Below are 20,213 nucleotides of genomic sequence, written 5' to 3' on the forward strand. Positions count from 1 at the left end.
AAAAATACACAGTTCTGCTTTTGTGGCATAGTAACTCTACCCACCAGGAAAGCACACCCAGTGTGTGCCAGACTGTGACCATTCTGTGCTTTAGAACCAGTCGATGTTGGAGCTGCTTTTCCTTGCTTGGCTAGGACTTAACTTAAATCTCTTTTCATGCAATAAAACGAAAGAATCAAGATACTAAAGGTGAGCCAAAGGATTTCTTCAAATGTCACTTTATTCCTATTCAGTATGCAGATGAGCCAGAGGATTTTTTTAAAATGTCAATTTATTCCTAGTCAGTAGTTGCCTGCATCGAGACCTCCTAGGAGGTCAAGGTTCCTTGGAACATGTGATAGTTTGGGGCCTGAGCTGAGCAGCGTTCAGCGTTCTCGGTGCTGGTGTAGATAAACATAGAGCACTGCCGCTCAGGACTCCCAACCAACCTTTACAGGACCAACTTAGCATCTATTCCAGCCTTGGGGTGAAGGAAAAAAGTTAGAAGTAATCTGACCGTTCTATCCACTGTCCCTTTGGGAAATAATTGTGCATTCATGACATACAGCTGAGGGTTAGTCTTCTCTAGTACTCATTAGAAACAAAGGAAGCAAGGAAGCACAATTTTCAATAAAAGTTTTAAGCAGGAGATTCTGGAAGGGGTGTTCGTTCTCAGCTCTTGTGTGTTAATTATTTTCTAGGAAGGGAGCACAAATGTCTTTTTTTTTTCCTTCAAAAGGAGATACTGTTAAATGATGGTTGTAGGATCTCCCAAAACATTAGTCCCTCCTTCTTCAAACTGTCACAAGTAACAAGACAGAAGCAGTAAGTCCACCCTCCAACACTACTCACTCTTGAGAAGGGGGTCAGAAACCCCTTACTCTGTGGAAAAGGAAGGAAAAGGCAATAACTCTCCCATCTACTCCTCTCCAAGAAAATATATGGTGCCATTACAATTAATGAGCCAGGTCTAAGACACAAAAATTAGACATAAGCAAAACCAGAAGAAATAACATATAAATAGGACAAAACTGAAGTTTCTGGATTCAATTAGTACACTTTTTAGAAGTTCATAAATATTCATTTGGCCAAAGAAAATCATTTGGCTTAAAACACTAAACATTTTGCTTTAATATTTAACTAGAGTGAAAAAGACTCCTTTGAGAGATAGTTGAAAGCAATTAATTGCAACAGTTATTTCTGCATTCCAGCCACTTCACAATGTTATCTGACATAAAACAAGAGCATATGAAGAGCATCTTAAATTTCTCTAAAACAAGGTACTATATAGGTAATACTATCGTTTTTCCTTTTAAACACACATTTTGTTTGCCTAGATTTAACAAATATTCCATCAGTTAATATATGCTTTGGGCTACAAATAACAACGACAACAAAAAAGTGAACCAAAAAATCCCAATATACATTATTTTAAGCAAAATGGAATGTCCTTTATCACATAATAAAATGTCTATAGGGGAATGTACTCCAAATGAAGGAGCATAAAGACTCTAGTTCCATATCTTTATGAATCTCTTGACTCTGTTTTCTGCCATGGTTTGGTTTGGTCTACAGACTGACTCCCCCTGCAATCTCAAAATACCTGCCAGTAGCAAGGGACACATGCATTTTTAAATTGTTATTATTGCAAGAAAAAGAAAACCTCTCCCCCAACCATGGAAAACAAGTCTTTCTCTTTAGTCTGGGATCAATTTAAGTCATAGGTCCCCTCTATGTGAGTAAGACTATGTGAGGTTATACATTGAAGAGCTAAGTGATTTGTTTGATATTAATAAAGGAACGACACAGAGGGTGAAGAAAGAGCCAATAAAAAGAAAATAATACTCCTTTATACATACGACCCAGCATGTGAATATTTTCTGTATGTTTGCTAAAATAATAATAATTTTTAAAACGACATTTGACCTCCTCATCCTCATACTTTGATTTATGACTTACAACTAATATTAAAACAAAGTGATCTTGCATAAAAGCATTTGCATGGATCCTATGAGGATACATGACTTTTATTTGGTACATCATGTAATTAATACCTCCTATTGGTGTAATTCAATTATAAATATGAGACTTTAAAATAATATTCTACTGGATTATTGAAAGCCTATTTAATTTCTTGCCATCAGGAGTTCAGTTTCTGCCCTGAAGTCCTCCTGCTGCTTAAAAATATATATGAAACCATGAGTGAATAGGTCGTCTTCAACATTTTGTTCGATATAGTGTTTTTAGAAAATCCTTTTAATGCCATACTCTGACATAATTTTCAATCTTCAAACTCCTTTAATAACAGTAATATTTACTTACCTATAGTAATTTTTTAAGGGTTCATTGATCTTCTAAAATGCTTCGATAGGTTAAAATGAAAGGCCTCCATACAGTATGAATGATTCCAGCAGTTTGTTATTATTTAATTAAATTTCAAATGGCGGTTTGTTGTGTGTCGAAGTAAAACATTTTGCACATTGTTGCCACTTTTTAACTTTTTGGCTCCTCTCTACCAGTTTTTGTTTTTATCACTTTAATTAATACTTTTAATCATTTGGTAGCAAAATCCCAATGGAGAGTACTGTTCAGATCTGTTACAGGGAAAAGCTGAATTCCTTTCTACTTAGACCACATGGCAGTGTTTTTTTCTCTGTATGATTTCATCCAAATAAACTCTTGTAACAAGACAATTTGCTAGTCTAATTTTACAGCCCTCTGACAATAGTCATCTGATAACCTATGGTGAGCGCCTCTTGATTGCTGTCTGGTTTAGAAGTATTCCTGACGAACAGAAATCCTTTGAAACTTTTTTCTAGGAGAGTTTCTCCTTTGTCATTTACCCTGTAGGAATTGCTCACTGGTACCAGCTGCACCAACAGACAGAAAATCTCGCTTGCTTTCTTTAATTGACAACTGGGTGACACTAACATTTACTTGATGTTTTTTGCCTAAGCAGCTGGGGTTCTTCATATTTAACTAAATTTTCTCAACAGGAGGTACGTCCCACTGACATACCCGGTTCAAATCAAATTGTTTATACTTTCAAAAGAAACAAATGTCAAGATAGCTTCTAGAGTATATAAAAAGGATTTAATTTATTTTACTTTGAAAAAGTATTCTACCTTTTACAGAAAACTTACATACTAGGATTTTGAACCTGTTCAAAGAAAGGGCAACTGTATTGGCAAACACTAACCAACATCAAAGTTTCATCAAATACATCTGTCACTATAAAATTCTAATTCTTGCAAGTGGTTTTAACTGACTCTGTCAATTAGGATTGGGTTTGGCTGCATATAAAGGAAACTTAATGTGCCAATGAGGGCTTATCCTTGGTAAAAATAAATAAATAAATAAATAAAATAATATTCTGGTGAGTGATATGATAATGGGAGAAGTTACGCATGTGTGGATGCAGAGGGTCTATGGGGAATCACTGTACCTTCCTCTTAACTTTGTTGTAAATCTATTACTGCTCTAAAAAATACAAAGTCTCAAGAAATGTAAAGAAGCTTAAAATAATATTTTTAAACCAAAGTAGAAATTTATTTTTCTTCACATGTAAAACAAGTCTAGAGGCAGAAAGTCTAGATTTGGAAAGATAGTTTTCCAGTCACAAATGATCCAGATTCCTCTTACACACTTCGCCAGCTATCCACGTGGTCACCATCCTCAAGGCTACCTCATGGTCTAAAATAGGCTGCTAGCATTCCATTCATCACATCCAGGTTCTAGGGAGTAGGAAGAAAGGAGGTGCTCATCACCAAGACAAAAGCGCCTATCACCAAGCTAAGTTGGCATCCTTTAAGCAGCCTTCCCGGAAGTCCCTTGTAACACTTACAGTGTTGACCAGAACTTCATCATATGACTATACTTAATTGCATGGAAGGCTGAGAAATGGATTCTCTGGGCATATTACTATCCAGAACAAATTTGGGATTCTGTCACTAAAAAAAAAGAGAAGAGATACTGGGTGGCAATTCACAGTCTGTGCCACATCCATTATGTTATATGTGGTGGTTTTGTGGGAAATTTCATGTAACCATTAAAAATAATAAATGAGAGCTTTGCCAATTGACTTGGGGTGTGCATGGGAGGAAGGTTTCCACAAAGATTGTTGAGTAAAAAAAAGCAAATTCATAGAAGTGATAAAATATGATTCCATTTTTGAGTAACAGAGTGACAACAATCTCTATATATGTATGCATAAATATATGTAAATGATGGACAGTTGACTCATGAACAACACAGGTTTGAACTGCGTGGGTCCCCTTACATGTGGATTTTTTCAATAAATACATAGTTGGCCTATCGACTGCCCCCAGGTTTCCCATTTCTGGATTCAATCAACCATAGATCAAAACCAGTATCTGTAATCTGCATTTGTAAGGCCAACATTGTTCTACACCATTTTATATAAGGGACTTCGGCATCTGTGGATTTGGGTTTGGGGGTCCAATTCACTGTGGACACCAAAGGATTACCGTAGTTAAGTTTGGGGGAAGTCAAAAGTTATACACAGTATATACAAAGTATATACACAGCTCTCATTTATTATTTTTAATAGTTACATGAAATTTCCCACAAAACCACAACATATAACATAATGGATGTGGCACAGACTATGAATTGCCAGCCAGTATCTCTTCTCTTTTTTTTAATGACAGAATCCTAACTGTGTGGGGGCTGGCATCCTTAACCCCCAGAGTTGAGTTGTTCAAGTGTCAACTGCATAAGTAAATGAAAAGGGAAAAATTGCAGAAAGATGCTCAGTAGTGGTCAACATGTGTTATCTGTGCAAGGAGAGAGCGGGTGAATGTCTTTGTGTGGCTCCATTGTTCTACTTGTTATATTAGGCATGTGTTATTTCTGTAGTCTGAAAAAAACATAAAAGTTTTTTTTTTTTTAATGTGGTAGTTTCCAGGCCCAACTTTTATAACACCTTCCACTATGTATGAAAATTCATGCTGAATTCAGGATATAGTCTATCCTGGGGGATTTTAGTGAAGAACTTAGTATGCCCTTAGTACAAACCAGTTTACCTAAGTTGTTTTAAATGATTTATTTAGCAAAATTATTTATTTAGAGTATGTTAGCTAGATGTTAGGAGGAATATACTATTCTTTTTTAGCTAATGGGTGTTAAGTGTTTATAAATATTTAACTATGAATGTAAGACTAATATAATAGGTATCTTTGTTGCATTATCTGATATACTAGCATTTATGAAATTAAACAAAGTAACCTTTATGAATCATATTTAATGTTTGCCTATTTCATTCTATTTAGGCCATGAATCTTTTATGAAAAAAGTCTCATTTGGAAATTAGTCACACCTTGCAAGAAAAAAACATTCTCATGTCAACTATGCTTCATCAAAATTTCATGAAGAAAAAACTTCTCAATTAGGCACAACAACATCACATTATAAATCATATTTGATCCAGACATAATAAAGAATATGAAGAGTATGAAAAAATAAAAACTAATTAATTAATCCCCTACTACCTCGGCCGAATGTGTATTTGGCATGGAAAATGTCCCATGTAAGAAAAAAATTAGCAGAGGCATTACTCTTCCTGCAGTAATAATCACCAAAAAATTTTTCAGTGAGTATTAATTTTTTTTCTAAGCCAAACCGGATCCAGCTTTATTAAAGATACTTTTGATGAACAATCATGCTATTTCAAGCACTACATGGGCAGACATCATTAACAGTATTGACTCTCAAACTCCCTTCTTCAATGGGCTACCAAAATCAGAAAGCTGTCCTGAAACCCAATGAAGTCTTCACCTGATGCTCTGAACAGCAAAAGTTTAGAGTGAGGTTTGACATTTGAACATGTGGTTTAACAACTTTTCACAAGCTAACCCCAACTTTCAACAAATGAAATTAAAATGACAGAATTATTAATCTGTAGATCCACAATCTAAAAACAAACAAACAAACAAAAACCCTCATCTTTTGAAGGATGCCATCTCAATGGTGCCACTAGAAAGTTCAGATTGCCTGACATAACCAATTTTGGGGGGTCAGGTCCCAACAGGTCTGAGTTAAAGGAAGTCAAGTCTGTGCTTAAGGTGGGGAGGGAGAAAAAGACATAAAAACGAATTTTAGTTTTTCCACCCCACAGGGTGTTTGTACCAAGGTGGCTAATGTGTGTCAACATTAAGGGATCCCTCCTCGAAATTAGTTTTTCCTCACATCAATCCAGCTTGGGAGACATTCTTAGTAATATATGTCCTTTCCCAAAAAACAATGAAGTGTTCTGTAAGCTAACAATGTAGCTTTAAAAATAAAAAGTAAACAAAATTCTGCATTTTCAGAAAACTTGATAAAAAATTTTATTTCAAATCGTATAGTCACCACAAGTTATCTAAAATGCACACACTTCACTTGGCATCTCCAGCACCTTCAGCTTTCTGTGCCTGGTCTGTTTTGGCATCTCCATTTTTCTGCAGGGTTATTCCTGTTCTTGCCAGCATCAGTTTTTCCCTTTTTCCTTTTGGGTACCTTCTCTCCCTTCTTTGCAGGGACCTTTTTAGGCTTGAGCTTGGGCTTTGGAAGAACAGGTTCAGCAGATAACCTTGAGGATCTTCTCTGTGGTCCAGCCGTATCTCCTTCAGCATCTGCTTCAGCCTTCCTGTTGGGCATGATGGCAACAGTGGTGGGACATAGGCGAGGGACACAGGGATGCAACGGCATGAGGACTTTGCTCCGTCTGGGGGTTGTTCTTGCCTTTTCTTCACATTGCTTGCACTCCAGGGGGCTTATAAAGTTTTTACCTAAAATTTTAATAATAATAGTCAAAGTAAAATTTCAAATTTAAACTTATATCAAAATACTTTATTCAATAATGGCAATATTTGGCTTCTGCCTTGGTTGTGGTCATGCTAAGTCATTTGGCATCACGCTAAAAAGTGTTCAATGGACCACTTAAAGAAAAAGTCTCCCCGTATAAACTAGTGATGCTTTATTGAAAATGGTCTTTCAGGAACACTAATATACATAATAATGACTTGAGGAGACTGCAATAAATGTCACTTCCTGTCTAAATGGTATTCCTCTTTAATACTCGTTATAAATCAGAAATGGACATTTTAAACAAGCACATTAAGAGTTTTGTCTACCTGTCCCAGTATCATGATTTAAAAAACACTGCTGTAATAGAAAGCTCTGTTTTAAGCTTCATCTTCACCATTATAGATTGTCTTTATGTTTGTAAAATAAGGGTCATGTTTGCAAATGGCACTGCCATATACAGAGAGCTTGAAAAAAATTATGCTGCAGTTTAGTAAATTAAAAAATAACTAGAATATGACTCAAATTCTTAACCTGGATCACATTTTTCTTAGTAGCAAAGTGTGGCCAAAAGGATAGAGCTAGTAGATAAATCTGTGAGCTTATTTTTGTAAATGTTTTAAGTGTTTTTGCAAGGCTGGGGTGGTAAAATTTCTCTTTCTGTGGTGGGTATATAGTTAGAGCAGGGAGTTGGCACACAGGGATAGAGGATTCAAATTGTAAAGTAGTGAGTAATGATATTCAAGAACCATGAGCTCAATTCTGCAATAACTCTTCATGGCTTCCAATTCCTAAATTTACTTTCAGTTAAACGAAAGCAACCATCTAAGTGATGTTGTGCTAGGAATCAGGACATTATAGAATATTTTAGTTCCAATTCCACAAATCTGTATCTTCAACTAAAACCCCAACTGCAAATAATACATCTCAATCACTTTGTAAATCATTTTTTCTGTGTTAGTTCTTTCTATCTTTAGCCAAAACTAAATCTGGGACAGATTCCAGGCCAGGACAAAAATGCAAAATACCATACTCCCCATTCTTTGATTATTTTGCCTTGAAGTGGATACTTGACAATTAGCTACTGGGGGACTCAAAATTTTCTGATTCACTCTCTCCATTAATCAAGTTGACCAAGCGATTTCTAGATTCTTAAACTTTCCGTCGACTCCGTAGCTTCCTGTTACTAGCCCAGTATGTAATCTTCCTGACTCAGAATCTATAGACATAAAAAGGGTTTTAAAAAGTACTGTAGTCCTGCCAACGTATTTGACAGTGAGGAAGCTGAACCCAGCTTTCTCGGCGACTTGCTCAATCAAGGTCAAATGGCTAGGTTTATGGGCAGAACTACGACTCTGGTTTAGATTCCGAGTCTCAGAAAACTAAGCTCTGAGTTCCTCCCAATGTTATGCTAGGAGAAGTATGCCGTTTTAGTGATTTAGGATCGTCTCGAGAGGTTCTGAGATCCTATTGGGGGGTTGGAGGTAGGGCTAGCAAGAACATTTGATCTTCAGGCAGGAGGGCTGGGCTCCAGTGACTTCTGACGCTAAAGAACCATGTGCCCTTAGTACACATGCTTAATTATTTAAGTTCTTTATGGGAAGGCAAGTAGTCCAAACCTGCCCATAATTGCCAATATACTTTGATCCCTTGGCTTCCTACACTTGGGAATTCTAAACATTAAAGGGAATAAAATAAGGTAAATTACTTAGAATAGTGCCTGTAACATATTAAGGCTCAATATTACCGCTGATTATTACTATATTGCCAAGCTTTTAGCTGCTTGCCCACTAAAACGGTAAACTCAACGTGCAGACTTCTACTCCGGCCCCTGACTGCGCATGTGCATTCTCGTACGCACTCGCGCACCCAGTGGCTTTCCTGCGCAGGCGCAAGCTCCGCCCCCCAGGGCGCGCCCCTTAAAGCGCGGGCACCGGGCTGAGGCGCGCGCTCGCCTGGGGGTGATGTTAACCTGCCAGCAGGCGCGGGTGATGGGGGCGTTTGCTTCCGGGGCCAAGGAAGCTTCATATCCGGGGGAAGTGGGTATCGCCGGTAGCTGGCCGTGCCGAAGGCGTGTGTTGCAGCTTCGTGGTCTCGGTAGAGGGAAGCCAGGCATGAAGATCACGAGGCAGAAACACGCCAAAAAGCATCTCGGCTTCTTCCGCAACAATTTTGGAGTCCGCGAGCCGTACCAGATCTTGCTGGACGGTACATTCTGTCAGGCGGCGCTGCAGGGCCGCATCCAGCTGCGGGAGCAGCTGCCCCGCTACCTCATGGGGGAGACACAGCTGTGCACCACTAGGTGGGTCGGCCCGGGGTGAGCTGAGCCGAGCCGAGCCGACCCGAGCCGAGCCGGTGGCGCGGGGGATCCGGCGGGTGTGGTTGAGACGAGGCCGCTGCTCATAGGCCTCCACCGCGAGCCATCAGGTGTGAGGCGCCCCGCCCACGAGGAGTTGACAGTCAAGTGGTGGTGGTGGCCTATGGAGGTCAGGGGTGTAGCTGTCATTTAGGCAGAAAATACAATGCCTTTAATATTAACATGTTTTTAGCTTGGGGAATAAGACCATGTGCTTTGTAGTCTCACCTGATTTTGAATCCTGGTCCCAGTTCTGCCAGCTCTCTTATGTCAGACAAGTTATTTAACTTCTCTGAGTCTTGGATTTCTCATATGTTAAAAACAAACAAAAACATAACCACTCGCAAGGTTGCGGTAAGGACTAAACCAGTAGGTATTGTGCATGAAGAGCGTTTGCTGGTATCTAAAACCTACCTCCTTTAAATGGAACTGTTGTTTGCATAACTCTTACTAATTTAAATTTTAAAATTTCAATCCTCACAACTGCCCTGTTAGGTAACATCTTCGATTCCCAAAAAGGTTAGTCAGAATTTGAGATTACAAACTTTGCCTAAGGTCATTTGTTTATTCACTGTCCTATATTAAGTTACATGCCACATTCCAAGCACTGTGTAGCCACTGAAGATAACTTAGTGAACGGCACAGGCTCCCAGCCCTCATGGCCCAGATAATGCATGTTATTCTTCAATTGATGCGTTTTGACTCCAGGTCTAGTTTCCCCACTTCATCAGTGTGGAAACATTAGATTGGAACTTTTGGGGGGCTGGGAGGGAGGGTGGTTGGAATCATGGAGGTTTTGTGAAGGAGATAACTTCAGAGCCCAGCCACAGTTCATTTCTGAGGGGAAAGACTATTTTGAGTGACAGAAAAGAGGAAAGTGGCATTTCTTGTAGGGATCTTTTGAACAAAGTAATGGAGTTGCGAAGTTCCTGGGAAAGGGATTTAGAGCACAGAAATAGTTGGAAATGAAGCTGGGAAGAAGGTAAATTGAGGCTAGATCATGAAGAACTATTATTAAGAAACTTAGAATATTTATTTTAAAAAAATTGAAAAAGAAGTTAAAACGACCCACAATATCACAGCAGTGAGTAACCACTGTTAACATGTGCTGTATCAGACATCCAATCTTTATAGATATACACACACACATGTGAGGGGCATGTTAGAGAAGCAAGAGAGTGAAGACAGGCAAACCCATTTTGTGGTTGTCCAATCAAGAAATAATGGAGCCTGAATCTGGGAGGTAAAAGGCAGAAACCTAAGGATTCTACAAGGTGACAGTACTGAGATAGATACCAAGGGCTGAGATTGGACTAACAGCTATTGGTGTAGGTGAAGGGTAAAAGACCAGATAGGATTTCTGATTCCCCCCCCCCCCCCACAGTGTGTCTGGGAGATAATAAATTCAAGAAGATAGCAAGCTCTGGAGAAGTTTGGAGGTAGGAAACTAGTTTGGTTTTAGACATGGTGATTTCCAAAGCCGATGGCAAGACATCCATAGGAAATATGCACTAAATAGCTGGCAGTTTGGGCCTGAAACTCAACTAGAGGTCAAAAACTGATGACTGTAGAAAACAAAAATCTCTTTTCTTAAAAAAACAAAAATTAATGGGGTGATAAAAGGAGTCTGGCAAAGGCTGAGTAGGTTTAAAAAAATCTTTGACTCAGTTCTTTTTTTCTTTATTTTTTTTCTAGTGTTATGGAAGAAGTGCTAATATTTGATTCCTCCACAAGAGGTGCAGATTTGGGGATGAGAAAGGAGCTAGAAATTAATACAATTTAATATCACTGTCGTTCTGGTCTGAGTCATTTATAGATGATACTTGGAAAAACATTGGCTTATATTAATATGAGAATATAGAATGAAAGGAATTTGTAATTTTCAACAACCTGATGACTTGAGAATTTTTACTTTTCAGAACTGAAAATATTTTGAAGGTGTACTGATTTTTACTTCAAGTACAAGCACATAGCATTATGGTTGAGGCAAGGCATCCATTGCCAAACTTCTTGTATTTACATTTCAACTCTACCACTTACTAATTTGAATTTGGGCATATTACTTAAATCTCTCAGAATGAGGTGCTCTGAAATCTGGATAATTTTAAAGTAGCGCTGTTTCGAGGTTAAGTAAGAATTTATATGAAGATTATTTAACGTGCCGCCTCCACATACTAAGTGCTCAGTACATTTTAACTGTTGTTATTGTTCTTTCTACTTGGTGTGTGACTCTTCCGGGTGTTTTAAGAAATGGCTCCTATATGTTTGTGGCTACGATACGACATTCAGGTTATAGTGGTATAGTTTTAGTTTTTAAAAATTAGTTTTTATACTTGCTTTAGGTGAACAACCAATATGTTTCTGTTAAAATTGTGAGCCACTAATAACACTTTATTTTTCAGGTGTGTGTTAAAAGAGTTAGAAACGTTAGGAAAAGACTTATATGGGGCAAAACTGATTGCACAAAAATGCCAGGTTCGAAATTGTCCCCATTTCAAGAACGCGGTGAGTGGATCGGACTGCCTGTTCTCCATGGTTGAAGAGGGAAATCCTCATCATTATTTTGTGGCTTCACAGGTAATACTACTTTTAAACGAGTAAATTTTAATCATTTCTATTCATACTTCATATGGTACTATTTATACTCAGAAAAAAATTAGTAGACGTGTTTCAACTTTTTAAAAAACTAGCTTTTAAGTTAATTTGCAGTCAATAAAAGCAGTTGTCATTACAGAATTTATTAATTTTAAGCATATTGATATCATAATTACCGAAGTTTCCTTTTTCAAAATAAGAAATTATTGACATAGAGATATGATGATACATTTTTGGGTTCTTGAAAGGAAGGTAATTAGGGCAAAGATTTTACATTCTCTGTTCATAAATATGTTTTCATGTTTCTGTATTTCATTGTATTTCTCAGAAAGTCATGTTTCATATTATTCGAGACTGTACTACCAATGTGGAACTGTTTCAGGCTTTTAAAGAGACTGAGGTGGGGAAAGAGAAACTCAGGGCTGATGTTAATGAAGTTCTTCACATTCACACAGATTTGCTTAAATATGCTTTCAGAACTGTGACATTACATAATTAGAGGCAAAGCTGAATCTAGAATCTGAGTCAGCTAATGCCTGCTTTACTTCTGTTCGTCCTCTGTAAGCATTCTTGACCCCTTCTAGAACACGTCTTAGAGCAGAAGCAATGGACGCCACCTAACATCTCTACCTTTTCATTGGTTTGTAATTCATAGTCCCAGAGTATTGATAAATCCAGTTCACACTGTTGCCACTTAACTGTTTGTGCTCAGTTTTTATGCTTTTCCTTCCTTTATCATAAAATATACTGTACTCCCATTAGTGAGAGATACTGACTTGAAAAATGAATTCTGTGATCTCTTTTTAATAGAACCCTTGTGAAGTCCATAGAAACTTATCGAAGGCATCTTATTTAATTGACAAACTTGAACGAAATAATTATATTTTTCTTTTTAATAGGATCAGAATTTGTCTATGAAAGTAAAGAAAAAGCCTGGAGTTCCTCTTATGTTTATTATTCAGAACACTATAGTCTTGGACAAACCTTCTCCCAAAACAATTGCCTATGTTAAAGCAGTAGAGTCGGGTCAGCTTGTCTCGGTCCATGAGAAGCAAAGTATCAAGCAGCTCAAAGAGGAACAGGGTTTAGTTAACAACCCTGAACAGAGAAGAAGAAAAAAGCGCAAGAAAATCAGTGGCCCCAATCCTCTTAGCTGTTTGAAGAAAAAGAAAAAAGCGCAGGATACAAAACCATCTGCCTCTGAAAAGAAAAGAAAAAGAAAAAGAATCCGGAACAGATCAACCTCAAAAGTACTTTCTGAAAAGCAGAATGCAGAAGGATGAGGAATCTTTTGGATACTTTGAAAGATATTCAAATGTGAAAGCTAAATTTCTTTTTAAAACTGTGGACATACTTAGGATAAAAAACTGAACTTATTTTTGTAAATGAATAATGACCCATAAGCCTTTGCCTAAAATTATATGTTAAAAAAAAAAAGTGAATGTGTTTAGGTGTGACAGTTCACTTTTCTTAGTGATTTTCGAGGTTTTTGATCCAAAGTTACCATCTCTTTCTGCCTCACTGCCATCCTTCACCCCCGCCCCCCGAACGTTATTTGCAAGTAGTTTAAAAAGTCAAATTAGTGTCAAAAGTTTGTGACGAAACATGGTAGTCCTTCTTTCACATTCACAAAGGAAACGTCCTCTTTCAACTCATGTAAAAGTTTTAGAATTTATATTTCTAAATATGAATATACTACTACCTTTTGATCCATTCATTACTATTGACTTCCTACTAGAGAGAATAGAAGTTTTGCTTACTTATATTACCCCATTTTTCCAACATATTAATATCCTAAGTTCAGTATTTTTATTATGACTAAACTTTATAAATCACTGAACCAGATAGCATGCTATACTACCTTTTTGTTATTCTGGATGTTAATAATGACCTCATTTTCTTTCAGCATCTGACAGTATCATGCCCCACATTCCATTAACTCTGTAGAGGATCTCATCATAGAACTTTGCATATGATATCAGTACCTTTGTTATGCCTGGAGGTACTTCTGCAGCCGACTATCATCCAGTGTTGAACGGCTTTCTGCCGAGCGTGTTGCTCAGCTGTCATCCAGACACTTGTTGCTTTTTCACTTATGTTTCCTGGTTTCACTTTTTCACTTAGGTTTCCTCTTTTGCTGTAGTGGAGCAAAAAGTGTGTAGGAAGTACATTTTGGGGGGCTCAACCAGTGGGTCTACCCTCATGTTTGTTGCACTGATGACCTAGCAGGATAAAGAATTCTTGGTTGAAAATCCTTTCACTCAGTATCCCTAGAAAACTTAATTGTTTATAAGGTCCTGGTGGTGGGGATGGGGAACTATTTGCTTTTTTTGAGTTCCATTTGTTCAATAAGGAGGAAGATTTTCTTTTAAATGTGAGTGTTAACTTCCAAAACAAAAATTGCAAAAGAGTACTCTCTTTAAGGTTGACTGTGAATATGTTATTTTTAAAATGTCTAAAACATCAATTGAATGGGGAATTGAATAAAGCTTATTTTTTTAGCCCACACCCCAGTTGTTTTAATCGTCCATCAGGCCAAAGTTACAGCGTTTTCGCACTGTAAAGTTGAAGTATGAGGTTGTTGGAAAAGCAGAGCCTGACATCGAGCTCCCTTCATGCAGTGCTTCTTAACCTGTGTCATTGAAATGTGATCGGCTATAATGTACATCACAGATAAATTGTTAGTAGTGACTGAAACGAATGACTTCTGAAATTTGAGACAATTCAAATTTATTACTACAGAAATGTCTTTCTCAGCTAAATTTTTGGGTGAAAAGTGGAATTATAGCTTTAATTACATTGAGAATAACAGGCTGTATTATCTGGCAAGCCAGGTAGTGTTGGATTGTCATTTCATGATTCTGTATAAACAACAGGAACATTTTTTAAATGAAAGGCAAAATTTTTGGAACAAAAGGGGAATATAGTCTGTAGTTCTGTGAGAAAAGAACATTTGTCAATAGTAAAAGGATTACCAAATCAAATATAGATAGAACGATAAGCAGGCGAAATGTACACTGATAGTATTCATTTCGCCATGCTAATATGCACAAATTTTAGGTATTCTTTTAACGAAGCCTTGCCTCAGGACTTCGCTCCAACTCAGTGTGCCCCTGTAAGTCCCTAGTGACCCCTGTGCAGCCACTTGTGCTGGTGCTCAAAGCGAGTGAATCCGTCACCATGGAAGTCCAGTGGCAGACACAATCCCTTTAACAGGCGTCTACAGCTACTGCTGCTATAGCCTCTGTCCGCTCTGGCTGGGCAGCCTCGCATCTTCTCCCCCTTCTCCCTCCTACTGTTGCGGGGTGATCTCATTTCTCTCCCTAGTTGTAAGACTCTTCATCTAGACCCCAGGTGACTGCTTGCTGTTTGCTCCATGTTTCCATCACAACTTTGATTTGGTCACAAAGGGGGAAGAACAAAGCCTCTAACATCTACACTATTTTGTCCTAGCTCCTGAGAGATTTTATATCTCTGCATCTAGGTAAGGCAAGATGGCTGTGATTTGACAGGTTTAATTAACAGGTTTTCATGGGTAGGCAGAATGACTTAGTTTATATTCTTTACAATGTTTTAAAAATAATTCATTTAATTGTACTATAGTTTTCTTAAGAATTCTTAGTTTAGGTGTAAATGAAAATTTGGTATAACTCTGTGTATGACTATCTAACCATCTAGTTTGAGATCCAGAACTAACTGGGAATAAAGGCAGAAGATTAGGTGCCTGGACTGAACTTAGGAACTAATTTTTCATGTGATTGTGGTTTGGTGCCTCCAAACATTTAACAGACATTCTTGCCAGTAAAACACTTTTGCATACACCTATAACTTGTATATTTATAACCTACATAGGTTTACTACTGTACATTTTAAAATATACACAAAAAATATAAAGGATGGTAAAGAAATTACTTTAAAATTTTTGCCTTTAGGTGGCTTAATTAGCTACTATTTCAAGACAAGGTTTATCAATAGTGTTGGATATGGATCTGCTTGAAAGTTTTTATAATTACATTTTTCATCAGATAGACTGGATCATTAGTTTTCTTTTATAATCTTAAGGACAAAGTGTATTAGGAGTAACATGTCAATGCCTATTTGTTGAATAAATGAAAATATGTTCAGGTCTATCACAAAGGAGAGTCATAGCCTCTCATTCTGTTTCTTGACCTGAAGCAGTTCATGGGTCCAGAGCCCGTTAAGTTAAAGGAGGCTGGGTTCTCTTGAAGAAAGCCCCTGAAACACTGTTAAAAATTTTCCTCTACACCATCCCCGAGGGACCTGTGCCCATTTTCAAGAGTGAATGTGCTTTGGGGTTTAGAAATACCCAGACCTGTGTGGGATTACTGGACACTGCCTCTGATTTGATTCTAATCTAGCAATTACAAGTACAAAATGCTGCTGCTGGTCTAACATAAATTGAGTTCAAGGCCAAGTTTGAATCACAGTAGGTTTAGTGGATCCATGAGCCCACACTGTGGTTTCCCCCAGTTCTTGAATGTTTAATTGTTAAAGACTTACTAAACAACTGGTTGTATCCCTGTTAGCTCTCTCACTTATGCACTAGGAATCATTAGGGTATGAAGGATCGAGGGGAAGCCATTGGAATTTGTCCTCCCTACCAGGATAGTTAACCAAAAGAGAAAGGCCATCATTGGGATCGCAGAGGTAACTACCATCATAAAATACTTGAATGAAGCAGAAGTGTTCATTGTCATTACATCTCCATTTACTTCATCTATTTAGTCTGTGCAGATGGCAGATGGATCTTGAAGCAGGACTAGATTATTTTACCATTAATCAGAGGGCGACCTATTGGCCGCAGCGCTCCTAGATGTAATATCTGCTAGAACAAATTGACACGGCTCCTGAGAAATACTTATTTTTCCCTTCCTCAATTTTAACAATATGCTAGGACCACCAAAAGCAGTTTGCATTCTCTTGACAGGGTCAGTAGTACACCTTCACAGTCTTGCTTCACGCTAAGGCAGCTCATCTGCTCTCAGCCATATTACAGTCTGCAGTGATCTTGGTCATCTTGACACCACACAACATCACACTGGCCCACTACATTGATGACGTGCAAATTGAAAATGATGAGCAGGAGATAGTAAGTACTGCAAATGCCTTAGTCAAGCTTTCTGAACCAGAGTCTGGGAGATATAGACCCCATGAGAAGTCAGGGGTCTGCCGCCTCAGTGACGTTTCTGAAGGTCCAAGACATAGTTGCATTACCACCACCTATCACTCAAAAATAGGCACAAAGCTTGGCAGGCCATTTTGAGTTTTGGAGGCAACACAAGCCACACTTTAGTTTGTTACTTTGGCCCAATTACTAGGTAACCCATGTGGCTGAGAGTTTTGAGTGGGGAGAAGAGCAAAAGAAGGCCCTGTAGCAAGTCTCGGCCACAGTGCAAGCTGTTTGTCTGCTGGGTCACCTGGATTCAAGGATACTAGAAGAGTCTAGTGTGGAGTCTCTGGCAAGTACAATAAAAGAATCACGTCACACATCTCTAAGGTTCTGGAAAAAATTCATATGCTCTTCTGCAGATAACTATTATCTTTCGACAAACAGCTACTTACTACTGGGTCTTATAGACACCTAGCATGAGACGACAAATGACCAGGCAACCTAAACTCCCTGTGGTGAACTGGATATTATCCGCCTGTTAAGCCACGAAGTTGACTACTACAAAGGGGTCGGGCTTAAGCAGCCCTGGCATGCACAAGCAGGGTGCGTGAGCGAGAGGCTCATTCTCCTTTGACACCAGCCTGACTGCCTTGCCTCCTCCCCCTCAACTCACGACTATGGCTTCTAAGGGTTTTCCTATGATCGACTCACCGAGGAGGTAAAAAACTTGGGCCTGGTTGTAGATGTTTTCATACCATATGTTTCCTACAACCGAAAGTGAATGCAACCTTAAAGCCCTGCTTACTGGCAGCCCAGAAAGGGAGTGACAGAGGGGAACTCTTTTGTTGGCAGAACTTGGAACAATAAATTTTGTTGTCCTCTCTGTTTGGATTCAGAAGTGGCTAGAATCATAGATCTGCACTGATTTACAGGTAGTCGCTAATGGCTTGGCTGAAGAGTTAGGTCTTGGAAAGAATCGATGGGAAGATTGCTGGGAAGACTGTCTGGCGAAGAGATATGCAGGCGGGTCTTTCAGAATGAGTGCAGACGATGAAGATATTCGTGTTCTCTATTAATGTCCATCAATAGGCAGGTCGCTGTAGAGGAGGCTCTCAATAATCAGATGGGAAAATGGCGCTTTCTGCAGATGTCAGTGAGTCTCTTTCTCTGCCAACTGAGTGCTTTTTCTTTAGGTTAGCAAACAAAGTGGTTACGGTGGCAGGAATGGAGAGGATGCTTCGAAAACATAGGTGACCGAGCTACCTCTATTGCCGAGTACCTAGCACGCTAAATGGAGAGACCAACACCGAACCCTTAATATGGCACCATTTCTGGGGGGGGGGGCATGTGAAGAGGGAAGAAACTAGTCAGTCACTTGGTGGCAGGCTGATTATACTGGATCGTTTCTATGTCGGAAGGAGTAGAAATTTACCCTAAGTGGAACAGGACCTATTCCGTATATGGATTTTTTCTTTCCGATTATACTTTTTCCAGCATCACTTAACAAAATGCTTTATTTGCCATCATGGTAGTCTGTCAGTATTGCTTCTGACTAAGAAATTTGTGGTATTAAATGTTCTTGCTATATATACATCATTATTTACAGTGCCCATTTGGAGACAACAGCCTGAAAGGTTAGATAGTCCCTCTTCGGAAGTACAGTTTAAGTTTCAAATTAGAGTCCAATATATGGTATGCTTCTCCCATAGCTGGGTCCAGGAATTAAGGGATGGAAGTGGAAGTAGCTCCTCTAGCTATTAAATCTTATAACACACTGGGAGAAGTTTCGCTCCCCCCCACCCCGACTTTGAGCTCTGCTGGTTTAGAGGTCTTCTTCCCAAAGGAGGAATGCTTCTTTCTATCAAGGGCGCAACAATAATTCCATTGATTTGAATGATGAAACTGCCACTGGGTCATTTGGGGGTCTATTTTTTATGCTTATGAAGGGAGTTAATCTACTGACTGGAACGACTGATCCAGATTTCCAAGAGCAAGTGGGATCTCTGCTATAGGGTGAGAGTAGCCAAGACAGCTTCTGAAATCTAGGAGTCTCCAAGAGCCTCTTAGTACTTCTACGTCCAATAGTAAATGTTAATGGAAAACTGCTACCAACAAAAGGAGGCAGAACTACTATGTGTCCAGACCCTTCAGGAACAAAGATTTGTGTTACCTCACCCAGTAGGGAGCAAATTGAGATTCTGGCCAAGATAAAAAGAAACGCCGAACGGGTATTTGCAGTAGTCAGCCTGCAAGATGGTGTCCAAAGTTTCTCACCTTCTGGTATAAGCTTGTATGTCCTCCCCGACACTGGACAGAGCTGACCCAGGTAACCAACAGGATATTAGTATTATGGAAATGATGGTATGTAACTTCTGAAGTGAGGTCATAAAAAACATGGTCTTTTCCATCTTGCTTTCTCTTGGATCACTTACTCTGAGGGAAGCCAGCTCCCATGTTGTGAGACTATTAAGTAGCCCTGTGAAGAATTCTGCATGGAGAAGAAAAGATGCCTCTTGCCAACAGCCAGCATCATTTTACCAGCCATATTCCTGAGCCATTTTAGAATAGATCCTCTAGCCCTCCTCAGGTCTCTGATGACTGCTTCCTAGCCGACATCTTGACTGTGATTTCATGGGAGGCAGAATCACTTGGTTAAGCCTTTCCCAAATTCCTGACTCACAGAAACCGTGTGAGATAAATGTTTGTTGTTGTAAGCCACAATGTTTAGGAGTAATATATTATGCAGCAAAAATAACTAATACAATAGTGGAAGAAAGAAGTTTAAAATATAAACTATGGTCTATGACTAGTTCCATAAATTAGGTCTCCAACAGCTATGAATATTTTATTCCTTGCTTGTTATGTCTATATGTACATATGTATATGTAATATATAATAATGCAACTATATTAATGTAATATAAGTAATATAAACATGTGCGTATACATTATAACACATATACTATATATTATATATAATAGAATCACACACTCACACATATATATTATTTTCTTTTTGCTCCTTTTTTCCTAATTATTTTATGCAAGTGGGTTTTTCCTTTTATTTGAGGTTGACTGCATCTTCTCATTTTGTGAAGAAGGTGAGAATATCTTCATTTGTATGAAGGAGTTGCATCATGTTAGGTGAAACGGTGGTTTTCAAATTGTTATGTGAAAGTTAAAATACAGAGAGAAGGGTGCACGTGGGCGTGAGCAGCCAAAGGGGTGGATCTGGCCCGCTCTAACTCACCTTTCTACTCTCCTGGTGCTGCCAGGGCTGGAACCCTGCAAACCGCAATTCGGCTGCTTCTCTTAGATTCTGCCAATGAGGGGCGCTCGAGGCAGGACC

The 20,213-nt window shown here is 38.7% G+C and overlaps 1 protein-coding gene and 1 pseudogene across 1 annotated transcript; one reads left to right on the forward strand and one right to left on the reverse strand.

The window, feature by feature from the left end:
• Nucleotides 1–6,350: 6,350 nt before the first annotated feature.
• LOC107507139 lies at nt 6,351–6,636 on the reverse strand (annotated as a pseudogene).
• Nucleotides 6,637–8,801: 2,165 nt separating this feature from the next.
• Nucleotides 8,802–14,242, forward strand: UTP23 (UTP23 small subunit processome component). Its single transcript, XM_016138172.2, has 3 exons — nt 8,802–9,085; nt 11,542–11,716; nt 12,634–14,242. The coding sequence occupies exons 1-3, from the start codon at nt 8,898–8,900 to the stop codon at nt 13,015–13,017; spliced, it is 747 nt and encodes a 248-aa protein (XP_015993658.1). The 5' UTR covers nt 8,802–8,897; the 3' UTR covers nt 13,018–14,242.
• The last annotated feature ends 5,971 nt before the right edge of the window (nt 14,243–20,213 follow it).

Source organism: Rousettus aegyptiacus, unplaced genomic scaffold (assembly GCF_014176215.1).
Source record: "Rousettus aegyptiacus isolate mRouAeg1 unplaced genomic scaffold, mRouAeg1.p scaffold_m13_p_15, whole genome shotgun sequence".
NCBI lineage: Eukaryota > Metazoa > Chordata > Mammalia > Chiroptera > Pteropodidae > Rousettus > Rousettus aegyptiacus.

What these genes read in the sequence shown, in the direction of transcription:
- UTP23 (XM_016138172.2), top strand. Translation starts at nt 8,898, where the DNA reads ATGAAGATCACGAGGCAGAAACACGCCAAAAAGCATCTCGGCTTCTTC. An exon ending in ACACAGCTGTGCACCACTAG is followed by an intron (nt 9,086 to 11,541) that starts GTGGGTCGGCCC and finishes TTTATTTTTCAG; the next exon opens with GTGTGTGTTAAAAGAGTTAG. An exon ending in ATTATTTTGTGGCTTCACAG is followed by an intron (nt 11,717 to 12,633) that starts GTAATACTACTT and finishes TCTTTTTAATAG; the next exon opens with GATCAGAATTTGTCTATGAA.